At 35.6% G+C, this 25922-nt stretch overlaps 1 protein-coding gene across 1 annotated transcript in view; it reads right to left on the bottom strand.

The window, feature by feature from the left end:
* Positions 1-25922, bottom strand: part of TAF4B (TATA-box binding protein associated factor 4b) — a 171259-nt gene that overhangs the window by 140652 nt on the left and 4685 nt on the right. The window contains exons 2-3 of the mRNA XM_077135737.1: positions 4996-5141; positions 3727-3837 (exon numbers count right to left, since the gene is read on the bottom strand). Of these exons, the coding sequence (XP_076991852.1) occupies positions 3727-3837; positions 4996-5141 (257 nt within the window). The remainder of the gene's footprint in view (positions 1-3726; positions 3838-4995; positions 5142-25922) is intronic.

Here is a 25922-nt window from a genome sequence, read left to right on the forward strand (position 1 = left end):
AGGATAGCAATGGTATTCAGTATCTGTGAAAAATGGTGCCAAGCATATTAGTCCTCAAAAAACACTTTTAGGGGTGCAAGGGTAGTTCAGTGGTTAGAATGCCTGCCTTCCATGTGGGAGACCCGGGTTCGATTCCCGGACCATGCACCACCACACCCAACAAAAACCTGAATTTTTTATTTAAGCTCTCTAGCCTCCTGTATTCTGGAGCAGCTAGAAGGAAAAATATGAGAGGATCGTATAGTAGTCCATAACAAACTCTGGGATTTGTCCTATAACTACTTGCTGAAGAGTGCTTTGAAAATTACTGCTTTTTAAAATTTCTTTACTTTGTATATATGTTATACCATACAATAAAAAAAAGTTTAAAAAAATACTTTTAATACTTCTGCAAAATGAACTTGAAACAGAAAGGTTTATATGGAAATACAGAATGCCCTGCTCTGAAATTATCTGCTTTTGCTTAAGTAAAACAGCAGAGATCTACTTATTATCTGATACTCAGAGAAGTAAAAGAATATTAAAGTAAGCATAAAGAATATTACAAAAAATGGTATTTTATTTTCACACTGAAAAGCATTTTGGTATCTTGCACATTCTACTGAAATGAGGTATGATTCCAGCACCACCTGCAGGATAAAAAGTTTAATACAAGTCCAGTAATTCAGAAAACCACATTGGGATAAAACAACAATTTTACTTTAAAAAGATAAACACTGGGCGGGCCACGGTGGCTCAGCAGGTAAGAATGCTTGCCTGCCAAGCCCGAGGACCCGGGTTCGATTCCCGGTGCCTGCCCACGTTAAAAAAAAAAAAAAGATAAACACTAAGTTACATACAGGGCATGAGAAAAGTATGGTGGGAGATATGATAATAGACATTATCCAAATAGAAAACTGAACCTTGCCCCATCATTTCAATTTAAATTTGCATGTTCTTCAGCATATAACAAAAAGGTCAGGTTGCTATTGTCTTCAAGGAAATTCCCTTCTTTATTAGTCATAATACATGAATTGGAATGCACATGAAAATTTCTCACATTGGAAAGCCTGGAGACTATATTAGACAAAAATTACTGTGAACTTTCTTCTGAATCCTTCTGGAGACTGTCTAATTAAAATTTTTAGGTTTATGTACAATAAATAAAGACTTTTTTCAATGAATCTAATTTATGATCAACCTTTTACTCTTTGTACTACTATATTCAAATAAATGTAATCTGGAACTTCAGCTGGTGATTTGCCTTTGGAGTTGAGAAAAAGGGGAGTGTTGTCCTTCTCCCTTATGAAGCCAAATAAAGAACAATGAAATGTGAACTTAGGAAAAGGATTCTAATTTTTGTAAGTAGAGGGAGCATGTATGCCATTTCTTCCTTCCTTGCCAATATTTTATTCTATGTCCAGTACAAAAGTTTCTAACCTTTACCTTACCAGACACATTCTCCTTCCATGCCTATCCACCTCTTCAGGGGGTACAAAGGAGTATACAATCCTGGTCTGTTCTACCTACTTAATCCCCTTGCAGTGATGGATGGGCTGTCATAACCAATGAGAACTCTCCTTAGACTCAATATCCTAGATTAGCCAAAGGTAGTTGTGTGCTTTTCCTGGCTACCCTGGCACTGGGGACAAGAGAGAAAAGGGCTGAGTATATGTGACATAAATCTGTGTGAAAATGGGTCATACATAGAACCAGTGGAATGAACTACCTACATGCCAACTTCGCAGACAACTGCATTTCAAATAGGGTCATTTTCTCTTATCTGAAAAAACTAGATTTTACGTTCGTTCTTTTTAATTAGAAATATTAATTCAAAATCCAATCATTTGCACATTAAATTCCAATCTAACAAGCGAATGAGCTATATCTTCATAATCAAATACAACATAAAATACTGAAAACAAAGATTTCAATTAGTTCTTATGTTATATTTACTGTCAGATCATGTTTCAAGCCATTTTAAATAAATACTGATACCTATTGAAAGAAGAATCATTTCAAAATTTCTTAACACACACACGCCTTAAAAAGTCAAATACTTTAGTACTTTACAAAGAATCTTATTTTCTCTCATTTCTAGTTTCTATCTCCTTACTTCCAATAAATCCCTAAAAGTGAACCCCTTTACACCTCAAAGAGAACAGATATTCACTAACTTCACTGGTTGAAGTAGTCCAAGATATTCTTTACCACCCTCTCTCAACTCTCAAGACTCCTCAGCTTAAAATATGTATCAATCTTAATTAGGAAATGCTATAAATAAACAATCCACACAAGAATTATCAGTGGTAGATATATATCTAGAAAGAAAAGTAATCCAAGGGAAAAAAAAAAGCAACCCAGATATACCATTTTAGAACTAAATGTACTAAATCTTTAAGAAATACTTCTAATGTTGCTGAGTTTATATTTTAAAAACTAATATAAACAAAGTACTGCTGGTCTAAAGTGATAAATCCATTTCATCAAAAAATATAGTAGTAAATCTCAAGAGCCCTAAATTCATACCCACGGTCCAAATCTTCTTAGAATTTATCCTAAGAAAATAAAACTAGAGTTTGAGATAATCCATATAGAAGTCATTAAGAACAGAGCTTCCAGAGTGGGACAGAGAGACCTAGGCTCAAATTCCCCTTTGCCACATATTAACATAAATCAGACAAGTTTTTTAACCTCTGTAAGCCTATATAAAATGGAGATAATACTTCCTTACAGAGTAGGTATAAGGATGAAATGAGATGAATGTAAATAAAGCACCTAATAAAGGGTCATGCACAATAAATGGTAGCTATTAGTAGAAAATAAAATGTTTAAAATCAGATTCACTCTATCAGCGGATGAATGGATAAACAACTATGGTATATACAGACAAGTGAATACTATTCAGCCATAAAAAGGAGTGATGTTTTGATACTAGATGAACCTTACAGATATCATGTTGAGTGAAATAAGCCAGACACAAAAGACAAATATTGTATGATCTTACTTATAATGAAATAATTAGAATACGTAAATTCATAGTCAGAAATTAGAATATCAGTTATCGGGGGCAGGGGAAGGCTGTGGAATAGGGAGTTAATGCTTAACTGATACAGTTTCTGCTTAGAGTGATGGAAAGTTTTGGTATTGAATAATGTTGATGTCAGCACAACATTATGAGAGTAATTCACACCACTGAAGTATATACTTGAAAGTGATTATATGGGAAATGTTATGTTGCATATGTCACCAGAATAAAAATTTAAAAAACAAAAACAAAACTGTACAACACAGAAAGTGAACCCTAATGTAATCTATGGACTTCAGGCAACAATGTAATTATAATAATAATGCTTCATCAATTGTAACCAATGTACCACATTAATGCAAAATTCTAATAAGGAAAACTGGGGGGCAGTGGGTGGGAGCTAAATGAGAACTCTGTCTTTTCTACATGATTTTTTGTAAACCTACAATCGTACTTGAAAAAACACACATCGTATTTACTGTCTCATCATTTACGTCAGAGGAACAGAATGGGTACAGAATAGTTAATAAAACTTGAGGACACCGATAGACAATTTGATCAAGCAGTATAGGACCCAACATGGTATTCCACAAAACATGCTCCAAGATCTACCCCCTTTATAGCAAAGGGAGTGTGAGAGTGACAGGAAAGAGCTATCTAATGAAGAAAGATGACTGAATACCAAATACACACATGTTCACAAATAAGTTGCAACTTACTTGTACTGAAGATGACTTTGAAACAGATGCTGCCACAGTAGTTTCAATTTGTGCTGATTTTTTAACAACGGGTACCACTGCCACTTTCTTGATTAACTGTGAGCTAGAATCCTTGATACCAGAAGATAATACATAGTCATCAACATTAGTGGTTTAAAATTAATTACTACTATGACTAACACTAAAATACTTTACTATAGCAAGATTCTATAACTTACTTTATAAACTGACAGGCCTTATGTACATTTTAAACTATAAACATAACTGGCCAACTGGTCACCTTTATGTACATTTTAAACTATAAACCTAACTGGCTAAGTGGTCAGCTAAAGAGTCTTTCGTATTTTTAAGAAAGCAAAATGATTAAATAAACAGCCCACTGACCTGAAAGCTCAAGCAAAATAAATCTCACAGGACTTCAGCATTAAATTTACTCTTTAGCTCATACAGAAAACACACAGATTCTCATGTAATATCTAATTATAAACAAAAAAATCTGCTAACCTATCTTCTCAATCCATAGCAACTAGATAAAGCAAACTAGGAAGGGAAGGAGGAGCTATTAGTGACAGATACAGTAATAGAGAATATCATTTTTGAGAACCTAGTACCAGGTAAAGAAAACAAAATAATGAAAGTAAAAATTGGCAGAGAATGGTATTACTACAGAATACAGTGCAAAATTTTTCATTAAAATAAGTCGGCAACATCAAGAAAATGTTAAACCACATTCAGCATTTTCTGTTTAATTAAGCAAAGGAAGATGTCTATAAAAATATATATTTTTACCTCTGGCACACAAAATAAACTTCAATTACTTAGAAATATTATCATGTATGTAAAATAAGTCATTTCCTAGCAATACTAAATTAATAAAATATTACAGCAGATTTCTTTATTTCTTAAAGATAACTCCTAAAATTTATGGATAAAAATGAAAACTATGAACTATAGTCACAATATTTTACCATAAATTAAAACTGAAGCATAACGGCTTTCCCCTCGACTTAGAAATGCAAATAGCCCTTTTAACCTTGCTTTCAGGGCTATAAAATCCTAGAGAATGAAGACTGAATTTTTATTATTTTAGCCATTACCAAATGACAAAAATGTAAATCTTTATCAATGTATTCAAAGAAAATAGTTTAATTCAAAAAGTTGAACAGAATCATAATCATCTGTTATTTTTATAGGCAAAAATGTACACATTAATATGAAGATATTAGCTGGCAAAACTAAGAATGATGAAAAAATGCTAAGGTATATTACCGGCATTGTGCAGATTTTGACTGCTTGAGTATTTGTTGGTATCGCTGGCCTTGAAGTTATAGTGCTTGTGGTCTCAGTTCTTGCTAAAGCTTGCTGAGGAGATACCAACATCAACTGACCATTGTTACTTTTGATCACCACTGTTCCTATAGTTGAAAGAAAGAAATGCAACCTCTGAGCTAGTAAAGGAAGCATAACCATCACCTATTTTCTTCTCTCATTCAATTTTCAACATTGTAAATGCAATGAATAGGTGGATTAGCAATGAATTCTATGCATACTAATTTATCACATATAACATGGAAAAATGTCACTCAAAACAATTTAAAACGTGAAGTCTAAGCCTACAGCTGAGATACTCCTGAAAAAAAGCGAAAAACTGTTCCTTCACAATTTTAAAACTTTTTATAAAGTTACAGTAAATAAGATGAAGTACAATACTTAAAGAGAAGAGGAGTATGACAGAAAAGATAAGATTTAACAAATGCATATGACTGCTGAATCACTATATTGATATTTCCATTGGTCTCCAGTGACTTCGAGCAGCTAGAAGAAAAAATGAAAAATCGTGGAACTGTAACCCATACCAAACTTTAAAATCTGTTCTATAACTACTTGTTAAAACATACTTCGGGATTTACTGCTTTTTTGCATATTTGTTATATTTCACAATAAAAAAAAGTTAAAAAAATAAAGTTGAAGTACAAATTACAAAAATGGACAAATGGAATAAAGAACTGCAAAACAGACTCACATGTCTTATCAAATTTTCCTAAGAGGACTTACAAATCAGTGACTAAACAACAGAATATTCAATAAATGGAGCCAGTGCAATGTCATCTATATGAGAAAAATGAAATTGGAAGCCTATTTCATACCATACACAAAAATACAGGTGCATTAAAATGCAAAATTAAAAAAAAAAGATTAAAATTTTACAAGTAAGTCTTAGACAATGTAAAAATTTAGAAATTAGATAAGTATCTTTCTGACTTTGGAATAGAAGATAATTTCTTAAACAATACAATGATACATCCAACTACATTAGAATTATGAAACTCTGTTTAGCAAAAGATACCACCAGGTAAAAAGACAAGCCTCAAAACTGAAGATTTTAATTTAAAGGGCAAGTATCCAAAACGCACAAAAGAAATACATGTGCCAAGGACAGAAAAAGGTAATTTAAGACCACACACAGTACATTTCCATTTTATACTTACCTAGACATGCAAAAATTGATAAGTCCAATGAAAATACCAAGTGTTAGAGAGATATGCATGAATAAGAATTCTGTCATTTTGCTGGGAGTAAAGTCATTGGGTACAACCACTTTGTTCAACTTTACATGATTGCGCCAAATTAGTTTCCATTTGCATACCCTTCAAGCAGTTAAGTCCAACCTAAAAAAGTTCTTGTACATGTCAACAGGAGGCGCTACAAGAATATTAATATCTGGAGTTCCACATACAGATGGCAAAGTAAGGAAATCCTCAGACCCATTCCTCAACAAAACAAAAATAACAGATAAAAATTATTAAAAAAAAAAAAAAAGACCATTTAAAGTCTCCTGAAATTATCCTAAAGCATACAGAAAATAAAGAACTATTTATTCAAGAAAAGCTACTAAAGATGCAAATATTTTAAAAATAATCATGAAGAATACACAACTATGTGATATTTTGAGCTACTCATTGCATAATATGGTTGGACTCTATGTGTATGGATATTTCTCAAAAATATTTTAAGAAAGAAAGAAAGAAAAGCTACTAAAGCTCAGTAAGAACAGCAAGAATCTGTGGCATGTGAACCACAATCTACTTATTCCTCTCCACACCAAGCTCAGCATGGCAAACTCCACTCCAGGTGGTATAGCCAAAAACACAGGACCACCTCTACCATGAGATCCCAGAAAACTCCCAATCAAGGACTATGGTATCTTCCAGCAATTCTCATTGCTCCCAGTTCCATGTTGTAGAGAATAAATTCCAGACAAGAGTCCCACTTATTTGGAGGAAACATTATCCCAGGTGCAGCATGCTCGAAATCCTTCGGCCCAGATTCCCTTACCCAAGTTCATTTGTAACATGAATGTTCCATCCCAGGAGAGACAAATGGAGAAAGTAAGAGGCTACAAGCCTTGCCCAGCCCCAAGCTACTGAAGTAGGGGAGTCACTCAGAGAGAAACATGACACTATCTGTGTCTTTTGCTTCAAAACTCTCCTCAAAGGAACTAATTTTATTCGAGACAAAGTATAAGGAAGTTTAAGGTTCAGAGCACTTTAAAAGACAGTGGCACAATTCAGAGGAGGTTGTTAGCTTCAAGAAAAATAAAAGTTAAGTCAAGGCCTGCTAGTTTACCAGAGATAGCAAGGCACAGAGACAACCAGGAAGAGCTTTGGTAGGGTCAGAACAAACCTCAAAACTTAACCTCGGTAACTATGCTTGTGGAGGAGCTTAAGTAAAAAGGATGGGACTGTGTAGCAATTTAGGCTCCAGGTTATTTTTTTAAAACAAAAGATCAATCAGATGACTACACCTGGAGCCTAACAAGTGGGTGTGATACCAGCAGACAAAAACAGCTTAATAGAGTGATCAAGGAAGAAGATACTCAAAGAAAGCCCTGCTAAAACCACTGTCATGCCAGAGTAACATGTGCTCTTGCAAAAGGCTGCATGTACCCTCTGAGGAGAAACATCAGAGACTTCCCATTGAGAAGGAAGAAGACTTCACAAAAATTGTCCATCCAGTCAATAACAAATAAATAAGCAAACAACAATAACACATGGAGAGGTGTACTGGTTTGAAACTATTATGTACCCAGAAAAGCCAGGTTCTTTTAATATTGATCCAATCTTTTAATCTTTTAATCTTGATCTAATATTGCTGAGTGGAACCCCTTGATTAGATTGTTTCCATGGAGATGTGACACAGTCAACTGTTTGGTTAGATGGAGATGTGACTCTATTCATTCAAGGGAGTTCTTAAGTAATCTACTGGAGTCTTTAAGAAAGCTCACGGAGAAAGAGTTCAGAGCCAACATAGACGCAGATGTTTAGAGATGCAGAAAGGAAACACCCCAGCAGAAGCCAAAAGGATCCAAAAGAGCTGAGAGAGTTGTTTGAACCCAGAAGCCAGGAGAGGATAGCAGATGTCACCATGTGCCTTCCCAACTAACAGAAAAACCCCAGATGCAGATGCCAGCCACCTTTCCTCCAAGAAGGTATTCTCTTGTTGATGCCTTAAGGTATCCTCTCCTTGTGGGCATTTTCACGGCCTTAGAACTATAAACTTGTAACTTAATAAATCCCCTTTATAAGGGGAAAAAGCAGTGTAACTGATAAAGTACCAGTGGCAGAGAGAGTTCAAATAGAGTCAAGAGGCTAGTCTGGAGGTTGCTCTTACACAAGCTTCAGTTAGACATTGCTACCTAGTATAACTTGCCAGAGCCCAACCAGCACCATTCCAGCCAATCCTAATGAACACCTAGGGCAATATATAAGATTCCACAAGGGTTCCATGCACTAGAGTAAATATTTCTATAAACCTAAAATCTCCAGATAGGTCCCTGGACCAGATAAGTCCTGAAACGTAGAAGGCCCAGTCTCTCCAGAACATCAGCTAGTTCCATCTCCCTACCCCATATTACTGACAGACCTTTCCAACATGAAAAAGATAGAATTGCCATACCCCAAACATTCCTAAAGAGAGGCACAGAAAGATGAAAGTTGATGGTGGAGTCATACAGAGAAGATAGGATTTAACAAATGAATATGATTGCCGAATCATTAAATTGATATCTCTTTTAGTTTCCAGTATCATAGAGCAGCTAGAAGTAAAAACCTAAAATTCTGGAATTATAACCCATGCCAAACTCTGAAATATAGTCTACAACTAATTGTGGTGCTGTGCTTTGAAATTTATTGCTTTTTTTTTGTATATGTTGTGTTCTACAAAAAAGAAAAAAAAAAGTCGACTGTGATGATAAAAACATATTTATGCCTTCTAGCCTCCTATATTCTGTAGCAGATGGAAGGAAAAATCTGAGAGGATTGTATGGCAATCCATGACAAACTCTGGGATCTGTCCTGTAACTACTCATTGAAGAGTCCTTTAAAAACCTGATCTTTATTTCTTTGCTTTGTATACATGTCATATTATACAATAAAAAAGTTAATAAATAAATCAATCCCCTTTATAAAAGTTGATCCACTTCTGGTATATTGCATTCTGGCAGCTTCAGCAAAGTAAAAGAAGAGGGGAGGGGTTCAGCATCCATAAATACCTCATTATATTATCTAAAATGCCCAGTTTTCAACAACAAATTACAAGACATGCAGACAGAGGAAAAGTGCAGACTCTACATAGGCTAAAAAGCAGACAACAGAAACTGTCTTTGTATGTCAGATATAATAGACAAAAGCTTCAAAAGTCACCATTAAGGAGATGTTCAAAGAACTAATGGAAACCACATATGAAGTAAAGGAGGCATGATATCAATGTCTCATTAAATAGAGAATATCACTGGAGAGATAAATATAAAAAAGAACCAGCTGGAAACTCTGCAGTTAAAAAGGACAATTATATTTAAAATATAAAATATATCAGATCGTTTCATACCCATTAAAACGATATTATTTAAAAAACTGGAAAATAAGTGTTAGTTGAGGATATAGTGAAAATAGGAACCTTCATGCATTGTTGGTGGGAATGTAAAATGGTACACAGCAGCTGTGTTAAAAAGTTTTGCAATTCCTCAAAACTTAAAACATAGAACTACCACATAACCCAGCAATCCCAATTCTAGCTACACACCCAAAAAACTGAAAGCAGGGAATTGAACAGATCTTTGCACACTGATGTTCACAGCATTATTTACAACAGCCAAGAGGTGGAAGCAATCCATTGTACACAACAAATGAATAACTAAACAAAATGTGACATACACATACAATGGAATCTTACTCAACCACAAAAAGGAATGAAGTTCTAATACATGCTTGTGCTGTATATTTTTGTTTGAAGCTGTTAAATACCCCAGAAAAGGCCATGTTATTTTAATCCATTCTGGTGGCGAAAGACTAATTGTGGGTGAGACCTTTTGATTAGGTTATTTTAATTGAGGTGTAACCTACCCTATTCAAGATGGGTCTTAACCCTTCTACTGGAATCCTTTCTAGGATAAAAGACAGGAAAAAGCTCAGAGTGGGTAGAGAGAGAGAGAAAAACCCCAGACAAGCTAAGCGAAGCCCCACAGAAGGTCAAAGAGGAAGCCACTGAAACTAGGAGCTAAAACAATAAAACCCAGGAGCGAAAGGACCAGTAGACACCAACTATGCACCTTGTTATCTGAGAGGAACTCCAGATGTCAGCAAACTAAAGCAATACTACAATGAACCTTAAAGACACTGTGCTTAGTGAAATAAAGCCAGACTTGAAAGGGAGAATACTGTACAGGCTCATTTATATAAACTAATTAGAACATGCAAATTTATACTGAGAAACTAGAACACAAGTAACCAGGGTCTGGAGTGAGCATGGAAAATGAGGAGTTAATACTTAACTGGTACAGAGCTTCTGTTTGGAGTAATAGGAAAGTGTAGGAATTGGACCTTGATGCAATTAACACCACTGAACTGCACACCTGAAAGTGGTTAAAATGGGAAATATGCTGAATATATGTTGCCACAATCAGAATAAAAAAAATTAAACCATAGAACTGTATGACACAAAGAGTGAGCGCTAACATAATCCTGGACTTTAGTAAAGAATAGAATTTCAATAAAATTGCTTCATCAATTGTAACATATGTACCACACTAATGCAAAATGTTAGTAATAGGAAAACTGAGTGACAGCGGAGTGTGAGATGCTATATAGGAACTTTGCGTTTTCTACATAACTTTTCTGTAAACTTACAGTTGTTCTAAAAAAAATAAAATATACCAGAGGGACTCAATACTGGATTTGAACTGACAAAAGAATGATCAGTACTGTTAAAGATAAATCAATCAGTTATACCATTCAAAGAACAGAGAAAAAAATAAGGAAAAATGAACAGATTCTCAGAGAAATGTGGGACATTAATAGCATGCCAACATTCACATAAGGTGAGTACAAGAAAGGAGAATTTTGATGAAAGATATTAATCTACACATTCAAGAAGCTTAACAAACTCCAAGTAAGATAAACCCAAAGAAATTCACACCAAGACATATCATAATAAAAATGCTGAAAGACAAAGACAAAACGAGAAAACTATCAAAGCAGCAAAAGAAAAAATAACTCATCAACTATAAGCAAGCCCCAGTAAGATTAACAGATCATTTTCCAACAGGAAAATGGACACTGGAAGGCAGTGGGATGACAGAGTCAAAGTGCTGAAAGAAAAAGGAAAAAACAACCATCACCCAACAATTGGACATTCGTCAAAACCATAACATTCAAAAATGAAGGTGAAATAAAGGCATTTCAAGATAAACAAAAACTGAAAGGATTTCTCACTGGCAGATCCACCATAAAAGAAATACTATCTGAAGTTCAGGCTGAAAGCAAGTCCAAACAATAACCCGAAACCACTGAAAAATACAAACAACAACAGTGAGAGTAAAATGTTACAAAAGACAGTATAAAAAAGCACACTTCGGGCGGGCCGCGGTGGCTCAGCGGGCAAAGTGCTTGCCTGCTATGCCGGAGGACCTCGGTTCGATTCCCGGCCCCAGCCCATGTAACGAAAACGGAGAAACAAAATACAATAAAACAAGAAAATGTTTAAAAGATGTTTCCCTTTCTTCCTCTCTTCCTTCCTTCTATCCTTCCTTCCTTCTCTCTGTCTTTCCTTTAAAAAAAAAAAAAAAAAAGCACACTTCTTCTCCTAATTAATTGAAAAAGCAACCTTACCAAAAGAAGAGAGAGGATCAAAAGAAGAAGAGAGAGGACCAAAAAGAAGAGAGAAAAACAAAAGGAAGAAAAGAGAGGATGCAAATAAATAAAATCAGAAATGGAAGAGGAGACATAACCACTGACCCCACAGAAATAAAGAAAGTAATGCGAGGATACTATGGATAACTTCTTTATGCCAATAAACTCGACATGTAGATGAAGTGGACAACTTTCTAGAAAGCCATGAACAACCAACATTGACTCAAGAAGAAAAAGATGACCTCAACAAACCAAACACAAGTAAAGATTTGAATCAGTCATTAAGAAGCTTTCCAAAAAGGAAAGTCCAGGACCAGATGGCTTCACATGTGAATTCTACCAAACATTCTGGAAAGAATTAGTACCAATACTGCTCAGACGCTTCAAAAAAATTGAAGAGGAGGGAAAGCTACCTAACTCATTCTACGAAGCCAACATCACCCTCATACCAAAGCCAAACAAAGACATTACAAAAAAAAACTACAGACCAATCCCTCTTATAAAAATAGATGCAAAAATCCTTATAAAAATAGATGCAAAATTCTAACAAATTGAATACAGCAGCACATTAAAAGGATTATACACCATGACCAAATAGGATTCATCCCAGGTATGTAAGGATGGTTCAACATAAGAAAATCAGTTAATGTAGCATACCAAATCAACAAATCAAAGCAGAAAAGACACATGATCATCTCAATTGATGCAGAAAAGGCAGTTGACAAAATTCAACATCCTTTCCTGCTGAAAACACTTCAAAGGATAAGAATAGAAGGGAACTTCCTTAAAATGATAAAGGGAATATATGAAAAACCCACAGCTAACATCATTCTCAATAGGGAGAAACTGAAAACTTTCCCCTTAAGATCAGGAACAAGACAAGGATGTCCACTGTCATGACAGTTATTCAACATTGTGCTGGAAGTTCTAGCCAGAGCAATTAGACAAGAAAAAAAAATACAAGGCATCAAAATCGGAAAGGAAGAAGCAAAACTCTGTTTGCAGATAATATGATATATATGTTGAAAACCCCAAAAGACCCACAGCAAAACTACTAGAGCTAATAAATGAGCACAGCAAAGTGGCCAGTACAAGATCAACACTCAAAAGTCTACAAAATTTCTATACACTAATAATGAACAATCTGAGGGGGAAATCATGAAAAAGAATCCATTTACAATTGCAACCAAAAGAATAAAATATTGGGGAATAAATTTAACGAAAGAGACAAAAGACCTATACAAAGAAAAGTACAAGAAATTGTTAAAAGAAATCAGAGAAGACCTAAATAGATGGAAGCGCATACCATATTCATAGATTGGAAGACTAAATGTAATTAAAATGTCAACTCTACCTAAATTGATTTACAGATTCAATGCAATACCAATTTAAATCTGAAAAGCTTACTTTTCAAAAATAGAAAAACCAATAACCAAATTTATCTGGAAGGGCAGGATGCCCCAAATAGCTAAAAGTATCCTGAGGAAAAAAAATGAAGTCGGAGGTCTCATGCTACCTGACTTTAAGGCATATTATGAAGCTACAGTGGTCAAAACAGCATGGTACTGGCATAAAGATAGATATATTGAACACTGTGAATACAGTGTTCAGATATAGACCCTCTCATCTATGGAAAATTGATCTTTAATAAGGCACCTGGGACAGAACAGTTTCTTCAATAAATGGTGCCTAGAGAACTGGATATTCATATGCAAAAGAAAGAAAGAGGATCCATATCTCACTTCCTATACAAAAGTTAACTTAAAATGGATCAAAGACTTAAACCTTAGATCTAAGACCATAAAATTGTTAGGAGAAAATGGAGGGAAATATCTTATAATTCTTATATTTGGAGGTGGTTTTATAGACCTTACACCCAAAGGAATAGCACTGAAGAAAGAAAGAAAGAAATGGGAACACCTCAAAATTAAATACTTTTGCACATCAAAGAACTTCATCAAGAAAGTAAGAAGACAGCCTACACAATGGGAGACAATATTTGGAAACGACATATCAGATAAAGGTTTAGTATTCTGAATTTATAAAGAGATTGTTCAACTCAACAACAAAAAGACAGACAACCCAATTACAAAATGGGCAAAAGACTTGAACAGACACTTCTCAGAAGACGAAATACAAATGGCCAAAAGGCACATGAAGAGATGCTCAACTTCCCTGGGCATTAGAGAAACGTAAATCAAAACCATAATGAGATATCATCTCACACCCACCAGAATGGCCATTATCAATAAAACAGAAAATAACAAGTACTGGAGAGGATGTGGAGAAAGAGGCACACTTATCCACTGTTGGTGGGAATGTCAAATGGTGCAACCACTGTGGAAGGCAGTTTGGCGGTTCCTCAAAAAGGTGAATACAGAATTGCCATACGGCCTGGCAATACCATTGCTAGGTATCTACACAAAGGACATAAGGGCAAGGACACAAACAGACATTTGCACACCAATGTTTATAGTAGCACTATTCACAATTGTAAAAAGATGGAAACAGCCAAAATGTCCATCAACAGATGAGTAGCTAAACAAATTGTGGTATATACATACGATGGAATATTATGCAGCTGTAAGACAGAATAAAGTTATGAAGTATGTAACAACATGGATGGACCATAAGGACAATATGCTGAGTGAGATTAGCCAAAAACAAAAGGAGAAATACTGTATGGTCTCACTGATATGAACTGACATTAGTGAATAAACTTGGAGAATTTCATTGGTAACAAGACCATCAGAAGATAGAAACAGGGTAAGATATTGGATAATTGGAGCTGAAGGGATACAGATTGTGCAACAGGACTGAATATAAAAACTCAGAAATGGACAGCACAATACTACCTAACTGTAATACAATTATATTAAAACACTGAATGAAGCTGAATGTGAGAATGATAGAGGGAGGAGGGCTGGGGGCATAAATGAAATCAGAAGAAAGATAGATGATAAAGATTGGGATGGTATAATCTAGGAATGCCCAGAGTGTATAATGATAGTGACTAAATGCACAAATTTTTAAAATGTTTTTGCATGAGAAAGAATGAATTAATGTCATTACTGCAGGGTGCTGAAAATAGATGGTAATTAGTATTTTAAAATTTCAACTTATGTGTGAGACTAAAGCAAAAAATGTTTATTTGGTACAAAATTTATACTTAGTTTAGTGCATTTCCTAATACAACTTATGTAGACAGCTTAATTGAATACCATAAGTACATGGAACCTTGGGTAGGACATGAGATTTTGTTGGTTTGTCTAGAGTGATGCCCCAATGAAATCCAGAGTGATTTGATCAGTGAGTGGAAAAGTATTTGCAAAGTCCCCTTTGGGGAATGGTGAGAACGAGGAGAAATTCAACTTCCCCAAGTTGAATTCTTGAAATTCTCACAAGCAGTGTGGACAACCAAAGCTACAGGCTGAGCCCCCAGTCTTGGGGTTTGTTCATATGAAACTTAACAACACAAAGGTTAGGTCAAGCCTACTTAAAATTAGGCCTAAGAGTCACCCCCAAGAGAGCCTCTTTTGTTGCTCAGATGTGGCCTCTCTTCAGCCAACACAACAAGAAAACTCACCACCCTCCCCCTGTCTACATGGGACATGACTCCCAGGGGTATGGATGTTCCTGGCAACAGGGGACAGAAATCCTAGAATGAGCTGAGACTTAGCATCAAGGGATTGAGAAAAACCCTAGAATGAGCTGAGACTCAGCATTGAGAGATTGAGAAAACCTTCTCTACCAAAAGGGGTAAGAGTGAAATGAGACAAGGCATCAATGGCTGAGAGATTTCAAACAGAGTCGAGAGGTTATCCTGGAGTTATTCTTATGCATTAAGTAGATATCACCTTGTTATTCAAGATGTAATGGAGAGGCTGGAGGGAACTGCCTGAAAATGTAGAGCTGTGTTCCAGTAACCATGTTTCTTGATGATGATTGAATAATGATACAGCTTTCACAATGTGACTGTGTGATTGTGAAAACCTTGCGTCTGATGCTCCTTTTATCTACCTTGTCAACAGACAAGTAGAACATATGGAATAAAAACAAAGAATAGGGGGAACAAATGTTAAAATAAATTTAGTTTAAAATGCTAGTGACCAATAAAAGAGAGGGGTAAGGGGTATGGTATGTATAAATTTTTTTTCTGTTTTCATTTTATTTCTTTTTCTGAATAGATGCAAATGTTCCAAGAAATGATCACGATGATGAACATGCAACTATATGATGATACTGTGACTTATTGATTATACATGTAGAACAGAATGATCAAAATAGGAATGTTTGCATTTGTTACGTGTTTTTTTGTATTTAAAAAAATAAAATTTAAAAATTTTAAAAAAACTGCATGGTTCTGGCATAAAGATAGATATACTGACCAATGGAATTGAATAGAATGTTCAGATATAGACTCTCTCATCTATGGACAATTGATCTTTGATCAGCCAGTCAAGCCAACTCACCTGGGACAGAACAGCCTCTTCAATAAATGGTGCCTAGAGAACTGGATATCCATATGCAAAAGAATGAAAGAGGATCCGTATCTCACAGCCTATACAAAAACTAACGCAAAATGGATCAAAGACTTAAACATTAGCTCTAAGACCATAAAATTTTGGGAACTCCTCAAAATTAAACACTTTTTACGCATCAAAGAACTTCGTCAAGAAAATAATAAGACACCCTACACAATGGGAAACAATATTCGGAAATGACATATCAGATAAAGGTCTAGTATTCAGAAAATATAAAGAGATTGTCCAACTCAACAACAAAAAGACAGACAACCCAATTACAACATGGGCAAAAGAACTGAACAGACATTTCTCAGAAGAGGAAAAACAAATGGCCAAAAGGCACATGAAAAGAGGCTCAACTTCCCTGGCTATTAGGGAAATGCAAATCAAAACTACAATGAGATATCATCTCATCTAGTATGAGCTGAGACTCAGCATCAAGGGACTGAGAAAACCCCTATAATAAGCTGAGACTCAGCATCAAGGGATTGAGAAAATCTTCTTCACCAAAAGGAGGCAGAGCAAAATGAGACAAAATAAAGTGTCAATGGCTGAGAGATTCCAAACAGAGTAGAGAGGTTATCCTGGAGGTTATTCTTACGCATTAAATAGATATCACCTTGTTAGTGAAGATGTAACGGAGAGGCTGGAGGGAAGTGCCTGAAAATGTAGAGCTGTGTTCCAGTAGCCATGTTTCTTGAAGATGACTGCATAATGATAGAGTTTTCACAATGTGACTGTGTGATTGTGAAAACCTTGTGTATGATGCTCCTTTTGTCTACCTTATCAACAGATGAGTAAAACATATGGAATAAAAATAAATAATAGGGGGAACAAATGTTAAAATAAATTTAGATTGACATGCTAGTGATCAATGAAACGGAGGGGTAAGGGGTATGGTATATATGAATTTTTTTCTGTTGTCTTTTTATTTCTTTTTCTGAATAGATACAAATGTTCTAAGAAATGATCATGATGATGAATATGCAACTATGTGATGATAATGTGAATTACTGATTATATATGTAGAACGGAATGATCGTATGTTAAGAATATTTGTGTTTGTTATATTTTTTAAAAAATTTAAAAATTAATAAAAAAAAAGATCAAAGGTGATGGTGGAGTTATACAGAGAAGACAGGATTTAATAAATGAATATGATTGCCGAATCATTAAATTGATATCTCTTTTAGTGTCCAGTACCTTAGAGCAACTAGAAATAAAACCTATAATTGTGGAATTGTAACCCATGCCAAACTCTAAAATACGTTCTACAACTAATTGCGATGCTGTGCTCTGAAATTTATTGCTTTTTTTGTATATATGTTATTTTTCCAAAAACAGAAAGAAAAAAAGTCAATTGCGGTGATAAAAAAATGTTTATTCCTTTTAGCCTCCTATATTCTGGAGCAGACAGAAGGAAAAATCTGAGATGATGGTACTGTAGCCCAGGACAAACTCAGGATCTGTCCTGTGACTTCTTGTTGAAGAATGCTTTGAAAACTATTGTTTTTTTTATTTCTTTGCTTTGTACATATGTTATACTATTCAATATAAAGCAATATCAATAAAAGCAACCCTAAGGTAACATTATAGAAGGTGACTAAGGTACACACACACACACACACACACACACACACATAGAATCAGTCCCCTCTACTGTAAAAACCACAAGCTGGCAAAGACTAATTGAATCAAGTGTTTGGGAATTTCTGGAATGTAATCCAAAAAGCTCAATGACCAGGAGACTACTTAATGAAAAAAGGAGTGACTGAAATTCAGAAAAAGAAAACACTGTGATACTTTCACTCACCTGTCTACCTGTGTTCCCCAGCAAGATGGCAGTGGTTAAGGGGATGGTAGCCCAGATTCCTGGTGCACCTTGCTGGTATCAGAGGTTTAAAACTGACTTTGTTCTTAAAATACTGTGGTTGTGCATATCAAGCAATCTGGTGGTTACCAGTAGGATAGGCACTGAGGGTGACCTTCTTCTTGCACCAGAGCAGCTTTTCAGTCCACAGCAGTGACTGCCCAAAGATGTAAAAACATACTCTGCCTGTGCCCACCTGAGACAAGGTACAATGGCTAGGGAAGGAATCAGATAAACCCAATAACCATAAAGAAGTCAGCTGATGAGAAAATTTCTTATAGATACAAGGGCTCAAAAGAACCTCTGCGTATACCATGGAAGTCAGGGTGCAAAGTTCATGCCCAGGACTAGCTGCCTTTTCAGAAAATGCATGCTCAGAATACAGCTGAGAGGGCCCAAGACTCACACCTATGGCAGATCTGTGGTCATGAGGCAAGTAGGAGGTTAAGACTGAGGCAGAATTGTAGGCAGCTTAGTATTGAAGGAATGTCATGCTCAAAGCCAAGCTGCAAAATTCTGAAGATTAGGTTCTTTTTTTTCCCCTCCTTGCTCCAGGCATTTAAGCAAATCCCTGTCAGGTCGCTGCATGAACACTGAGAAAATAAAGAGAAATTTCAGTGACCACAAAAGACAAATAATAAGGTCTTAATACAAATATTCTGGAAAACTCGGTATAAGATAACTATAGATCTTCACAGCCAAAGACAGCAAACTCTGGGGAAGAAGGAAAATCTGATTTCCAGAGTTACTACATTATGATGTTCAAAATGCTTACTTCTAAAAGAAATTACAAGGCATACCAAAAAAAAACAGGACAAGACAGCTCATTCAGGAAAAAAAAATGAATTGACAGGAACCATTCCAAGGAAGCCCAGACACTGGACTAAGCAATTATACACTTTAAATCAACTATCTCAAATATACTCCAAGGTAAAGGAAACCATGGACAAAAAATAAAACAGGAAAAGCAATTACCAATAAAGAGACAATGTTATAAAAGAACGATGCAGAAATACTGGCGCTCAAAAGTACAACAAATGAATGAAGAATTCACTGGAATGGTTCAATAACAGCTTTGAACAGACAAGAAAGAATTCACAATCTTGAAGGTAGGGCAATTTAAATTATCCAGGCTGTGGAACAAAGGAAAAAGAATGAAGAAAAATAACCTTGTCTAAAAGACACGAAAGACATTATCAAGAGTACAGCATATGCATAATGGAAGTCACAGGAGAAAAGTGAGACAAAGGGTAGAAAAAAATATGTGGAAAAATAAAGCTGAAAACTTACCAAATCTGATGAAGGACATGTAGCTACATATCCAAGAAGTTCAACAAACTCAAAAGACTTCCATACCAAGACATGTTATAGTCAAACTGCAGAAAGCCAAAGAGAACATTTTAAAAACAGGAGAGAAGCAACTTGTCAAGGACAAGGATCCACAATAAAATGAACAGCCATTTCACATTAAAAAAAAACAAAAAACAAAAAAACCTGGGAGATCAGAGGAAGTGGAATGACGTTTAAACTGCTGAAAGTAAAAACACTGTCAACCAATAATTATACATGCAATAAACCTATACTTCAAAAAAATAAAAAGAAATTAAAACATTCCCACAGAAAGCTGGAAGAGTTTGTTGCTAGTAGACATAACCTACAAGAAATGTTAAAAGAACTCCTCTAGGCTGAAATGAAACTAGACAGGAATTAAAAGCCATACAAAGAAATAAAGAATTCTGGTAATGTTAAGTTCATAGGTAAAAATAAAAACCAGTATTACTATATAGTATTATTAATATTGTTCATTTGTAACTTCTTGTCTTTATTTCCTAACAAATTTAAAGACACATAAAACAATAATTATAAATTGATGTTAATGGGCACACGCTGTATAAAAATGTCATTTGTAACATTGGGGGGCAGGTATGGAGCTCTACAGATGTAGAGATTGTATATGCTATTGATATCAATTGAAACCAGATTTTTATAAACCTAGGAAACTACTTGTACTCCCTATGGTAACTATTAAGAAAATATTTTTAAAAATATACACATAAGGAAGTTAGAAGAGAAACAAAATGTTACACCTCAAAACCAAAGTAAAACAATGCAACAGAAAAGAAGGCAGAAAAGGGGGAAATTAAGGGGAAAAAGGCATAACAAATAGCAAAGTGGCAGAAGTATTTCCTTATGAGAAATAACTTTAAATGTAAATCAATTAAACTCTCCAATCAAAAGGCAGATATTGGGAAACAGAAAAAAATCCAATTTTATGCTGTCTACAAGAAACTCACTTTAGATCCAAGGACACAAATATTACAAATAATAACCAGGAAACTAGGGACAAGGTAAGGGGCATTCCTCCTTTATTAAAAACAAGATATGGATACCATCTTCACCACTGCTATTCAATATACTGAAAGGTCTAGCCAGAGCAATGAGGCAAGACAAAGAAATAAACAGCATCCATACTGGGAAAGTAGCAAAACTATCTCTACTCACAACTGATATGAACCTATATATAGAAAATCCCCCAAATCCACAAGATACACAAGTAAAGCTAAAAAATAAATTCAGCAAAGTTGCAAAAATAACTTGCTTTCTTTGTATAAGCAATGAACAATCAGGAAAGGAATTATTGAACAATTCCGTTTACAATTGATTCAAAAGAATAAAACACCTAGGAATACATTTAACTGAAGAAGTAAAAGATCTGTACACTTAAAACTACAAAATATTGCTAATTCAGACAGCTCATGTTCATGGATTGGAAGACTTAATATCATTAAGAAGACAATACTATCCAAAGCAATCTATAAACTCAATGCAATCGCTATCAAAATTCCATTTTTGCAGAAATGGAAAAACCAGTCCTCAAATTCATTATCTAATTTCAAGGAGCACTGAATGTCCAAAACAATACTGAAAGAACAAAACTGAAGAACTCACACTGTCTGATTTTGAAATCTACTGTAAAGATAGAGTAACCAAAATTGTATGGTATCGGCAATAAGAATAGACATATAGACCAATGGAATAGAAATGAGAGTCTAGAAATAAATGCATACACCGACAGCCAACTGATTTTCAACAAACATGTCAAGACTGATCAATGGCAAAAGGATAGTCTCTTCAACAAATGGAATAGGGGCTATTGGACTTTCACATGGAAAAAAATGAAATTAGACCCCTACCTGAAACCATACAAAAATATTAAGTTAAAATGGATCAAGGATCTAAATTAAGAGCTAAGAATATAAAACTCTTAAAAGAAAACATGAAGGATTATCTTCAGGACCTTAAATTTAGCAATGGATTTTAGATATAACAAAAGCTTGAAGGAACAAAAGATAATGTTAGTTTGTTTCCTGAAGACAAGTGATCTTTGTCTTTGAATATAATCTTGTTCAATGCCTAACCACAAAAAGACAGCCAGTTCTTGGGGACTGAATCAAGTCCATCTCAAAAGGCAAGTTCAGGTCCAAACCCCTTGTCTGGTAGGTGTGAACCCATTATAAACAGGATTTTGAAGATGTTAATAGTTAAGATGAACCAAAACTGAATGAGAGTTCATCCAAATGGCTGAAATCCCTATAAACAAATGAAACTGGACACAGAGGGAGAAATCCATGGGCAGTAGCCAGACGCTGGACGTAAATGGAACCCAAAAGAGAAAGTAGAGGAGGCACTACCTGCGTTGCCATGTGACAAAAAAGCCAAGGACCAAGGATCAACCAGCAGCCAGCCCTAGAATGCCAGTCTTCAGTGAGATAGCATCACCTGACTGGCACCTCAGTTTTAGACTTCTGTTATCCTCAAAACCATGAGTCAATAAATTTCCATTGTTTAAACCAACCCATAGTATGGCATTTGTCTTAGCAGGGAAACTAAATACCAGCTTTCCCTATTTATTCTACAGGTTTACCTTAGGTTTAAAGAGTACCTTTCCTCTAAAAATCTTAAGTGTGAGACTGTAAAGTACTACTGTGTCCACACTCTACCTGGTGCATAATTTAACAATCTCTACTTTCCTGCCCAATGAGCTACTATGGTCCCAAGTTGTTACCCTACTTTGTCTTGGAGGGAAGTTGTTCTGGATGAATAGTTTCTAATTTCTTCAAACTCCTGGTATGGTAAAGTTTTGACCCTGGAAGGACAGCAGACCCATGCAAATCTAAAATCTAAAAAGGACCTTAGAAGTCACCTATTGCAATATGATACCTAAACATAAATACATAACTGGTGACCTTCAGGCCTCTGCTCAGATAAGTCAGGGAGGTGGCTATGTATATATGTCACTCTTTCACAAGCAGACCAAGGATATAAAGTCCTTCCTTAATATGGTAACAAAATATGCCTCTCATTTATATCTACATATGTTAGGTCCTTTCTGTAACTATACAAAACAGGCCTACTTTTATTTTATTTATAATAAAGTTTTTTAGGAAAAACCAAAAAAATTTTTGGAAGTCAAGTGGCTTCTAAGACATGGGGAACTGCATCTTTGGAAAGTAATTGGCTTCCAAGAAGTAGGGGACTGCACGTATTTTATTTACTACAGCATTCACCATACATAGCATAGAACACAATCTCTGATTAGCACTGAAATGTCTGAGTCAACATCAAAATATATTAATAGCCTGCAACATTCAGATTTCCTCATTCCAGAAATTCTAATTCTACATATCTACACCAAGAAAATAATCAAGATGCACATCACACTCTAAATACAAAGACATTTGGTTTACTTTAATTTTACCTAATTTATGTAATAACGAAAAAGTACAAACAACATAAATGGACAGTAAAAGGATTAAAATTAAATAATCCTTATGCATTCATTTAAAACTAAAATTTTGAGTTTATAACATAGAAAAATGTCACCATATAATGTTAAATACAATGCAGAAAATAAAAACTATAGCACAGAATCTTAATTATGTAAAAACAGAAGAGGTATGCAGACATTTTCTTCAGGGGAGGCTAAAAGCTTTTGCAAGTGAGATGTTCTACATCCTGATTGTGGTAGTGCTTACATCTTCATCAAACTTACCAAAATGCAGTGTAATAGGGTCAGTTCTTTCCCTCCAAAATTATATTTCAATCAAATTTATGTTAAAAAGGGACTAAAAATATACACCAAAAATATTTTTTAATATTGGTAATTTTTCTGTTTTCCAAATTTTCTATAACAAAAAAAACATTTTTTCTAATCCCCTACTCCTCATCACCTAAGAAAAAAGCATGAGGTGGCATGACAGTTTGAAAGTATTATGTACCCCACAAAAGCCATGTTTTAATTCTTATTCAATCTTGTGGAGTCAGTCCTTTCTTTTATCTTGATTCCTTACCATAGGTTGGAAACTTGGTTAGACTATCTCCACAGAGGTGTGATGTGCCCAATTGTGGGTGTGAGCTTTGATTAGACGGAGACATGACTCCACCCATTCCAGGTGGCTTGATTAGTTTACTGGAATCCAGAGAGGGGCCAAGATGGCGGATTAGCGAGGTGTGGGATTTAGTTCATCCTCCAGAGCAGCTAGTAAATAGCCAGGAACAGTACGGAACAACTGCTGGGGCCATGCTAGTGACTGGACACATAGCATAACCCAGTCTGGAGTAGCTGGACCAGCTGCAAGTCCACCCAGAACCATGAGTTCCCCAAGACGTGGTGGCTGGTGGCCCTCCCCCACCAGCTGTTTCCCAGAGGGGAAAGAAAAGGAACATAACCAGCAGCAGGGGCTGAGCTCAACCAAGCTCCAATTGTGGAATTAATTCACAAATTCTGACTACTAAAAATAGGCCCCCAGCTCAGCTGAACCTCTAGAAAAAGCGAAGGTCGCCAATTTTCACCCTGGTGCAGAGGGGACAGGGCTGATGGAAAAAGAAAAAAGAAACAGGTTTTTTTGGATCAGAGAACATATAATACTTGAAAGGGTCTGGACCCTGAAGGAAAGGAGGGGGCACACAGGACCTGAAGGTACATAAAGCAACATACCAACTTAAGCTCTTGATTGGCAAACCCAAGGAACGGGGGTCCTGCTCTGAAAAAGATTTTTCTCTTTCTTTTTTGTGGCTGTGTTTCTAAGGTTTGCTGATCTTTGGATACAGCTGCAAGGCTTCTCAGGCTCCAACTGCCCCAGGTATAGGCAGAATTGAGCTTATTTGAGTGTTTGTCTTGAGCCTGGGCATTTCCCAGGAGAGGGGTGGGGACCAGCTCAGGTGGAATCCCTCCTTCAAGGAAGTCAGACCCCAGGGTCTGGAACAATGAAGCGATTAAAACCAGCAGCAGAGTTGAGACAGATTCAGACATACGGAAAATACACGTAAGTTTGGAGAAGCTTGGAGTCCAGCAGACATTGCCATGAGATGCTAAGTAAGCCAGAACCCAGAGAGAGCCAAGGGAAACAAAAAGATGAAAGCTAGCCTTGGAGAAGTAAAGTGAGGAACCCACACAGGAACAGAGGCTGAAAGCAACAGAGCCCAGAAGCAAGGGACCAGCAGATGCTAGCCATGTGACTTCACAGCTGACGGAGGTGTTCTACAGCCATCCACCTTTCTTGTGTGAAGGTAACCTCTTATTGGTGCCTTAAGTTGGATACTTTCACTTCCTTAGAACTGTAAACTTGTAACTTATTAAATTCCCCTTTGTAAAAGCCATTCCAATTCTGGTATATCGCATTCTGGAAGCTTACTAATACTAGTGGGCAGGCACTGATGTATTTAAAGATCCATCCTTTCAGACTCTTGAGAATTTAGGGAAAGCTAACATATATTAGATAAATAGCAACTATGGAGTACCTATAAGCCGTAATGGTATTCTGGTACCTTAAATATTCAGGGTATTCCTGCTGCACAACATTGCATTCCACATAAACGGTGTTGTCTATAGTTTCGTAACATGAAGATTCCATTCAATAAAATAAACTGTTTTTTTAAGCCTTATGATAGCTCTATGAGGAACATATGATCCACATTTGAGAAATGTGGAAACTGAGGTTTAGAACAAAGTTAATGACTTGCCCAAGATTTTAAATCTATGAAGGTCTGTTTGATTCCAAGATCAATTCTGTCCACTTTTGCTATACTCTGCTGCTTTCTACAAAAGGCTAACCTTCTAAGCTCCCTATTTACACTTGATCCACATACCACCTAGTCCCCATTCTCTGGCCTTGGACTGAAACTTCCAAGCTACTTTGACTGATTTCAAGCTAACAACAGCCCTCTTAGGTGTGGTTATTCAATAAGTAACAAATCCAGTTAATACTAGCATCATACAGTCCACATTTTTTACCCTCAAAGCCTACCTCCCCCACTCAAATTATAAAGCTCATCTTCTCTTACCATTAATTAAAGCCAAGTCTAGAAAATGACTTCTTAGATTCCATGGGTAACTTTTTAAAATTAAATAATAGCATTGCTGATTATGCATTTATACAATCTTGTGGGGGTACAATTTGACATTATCTATTAAAATATTAATTAGCCTAGAACCAACAATTCAACTTCTGGCAATTTATTGTACAGAAATGTATGCTTATAAAACTGCCAAAAAAAATCCATACAAAGATATTCATTGTAGCAACACTTATAAAAGCAAAGTGTAGTGCAAAC

Source organism: Tamandua tetradactyla, chromosome 18 (assembly GCF_023851605.1).
Source record: "Tamandua tetradactyla isolate mTamTet1 chromosome 18, mTamTet1.pri, whole genome shotgun sequence".
In the NCBI taxonomy this organism is placed as follows: Eukaryota; Metazoa; Chordata; class Mammalia; order Pilosa; family Myrmecophagidae; genus Tamandua; species Tamandua tetradactyla.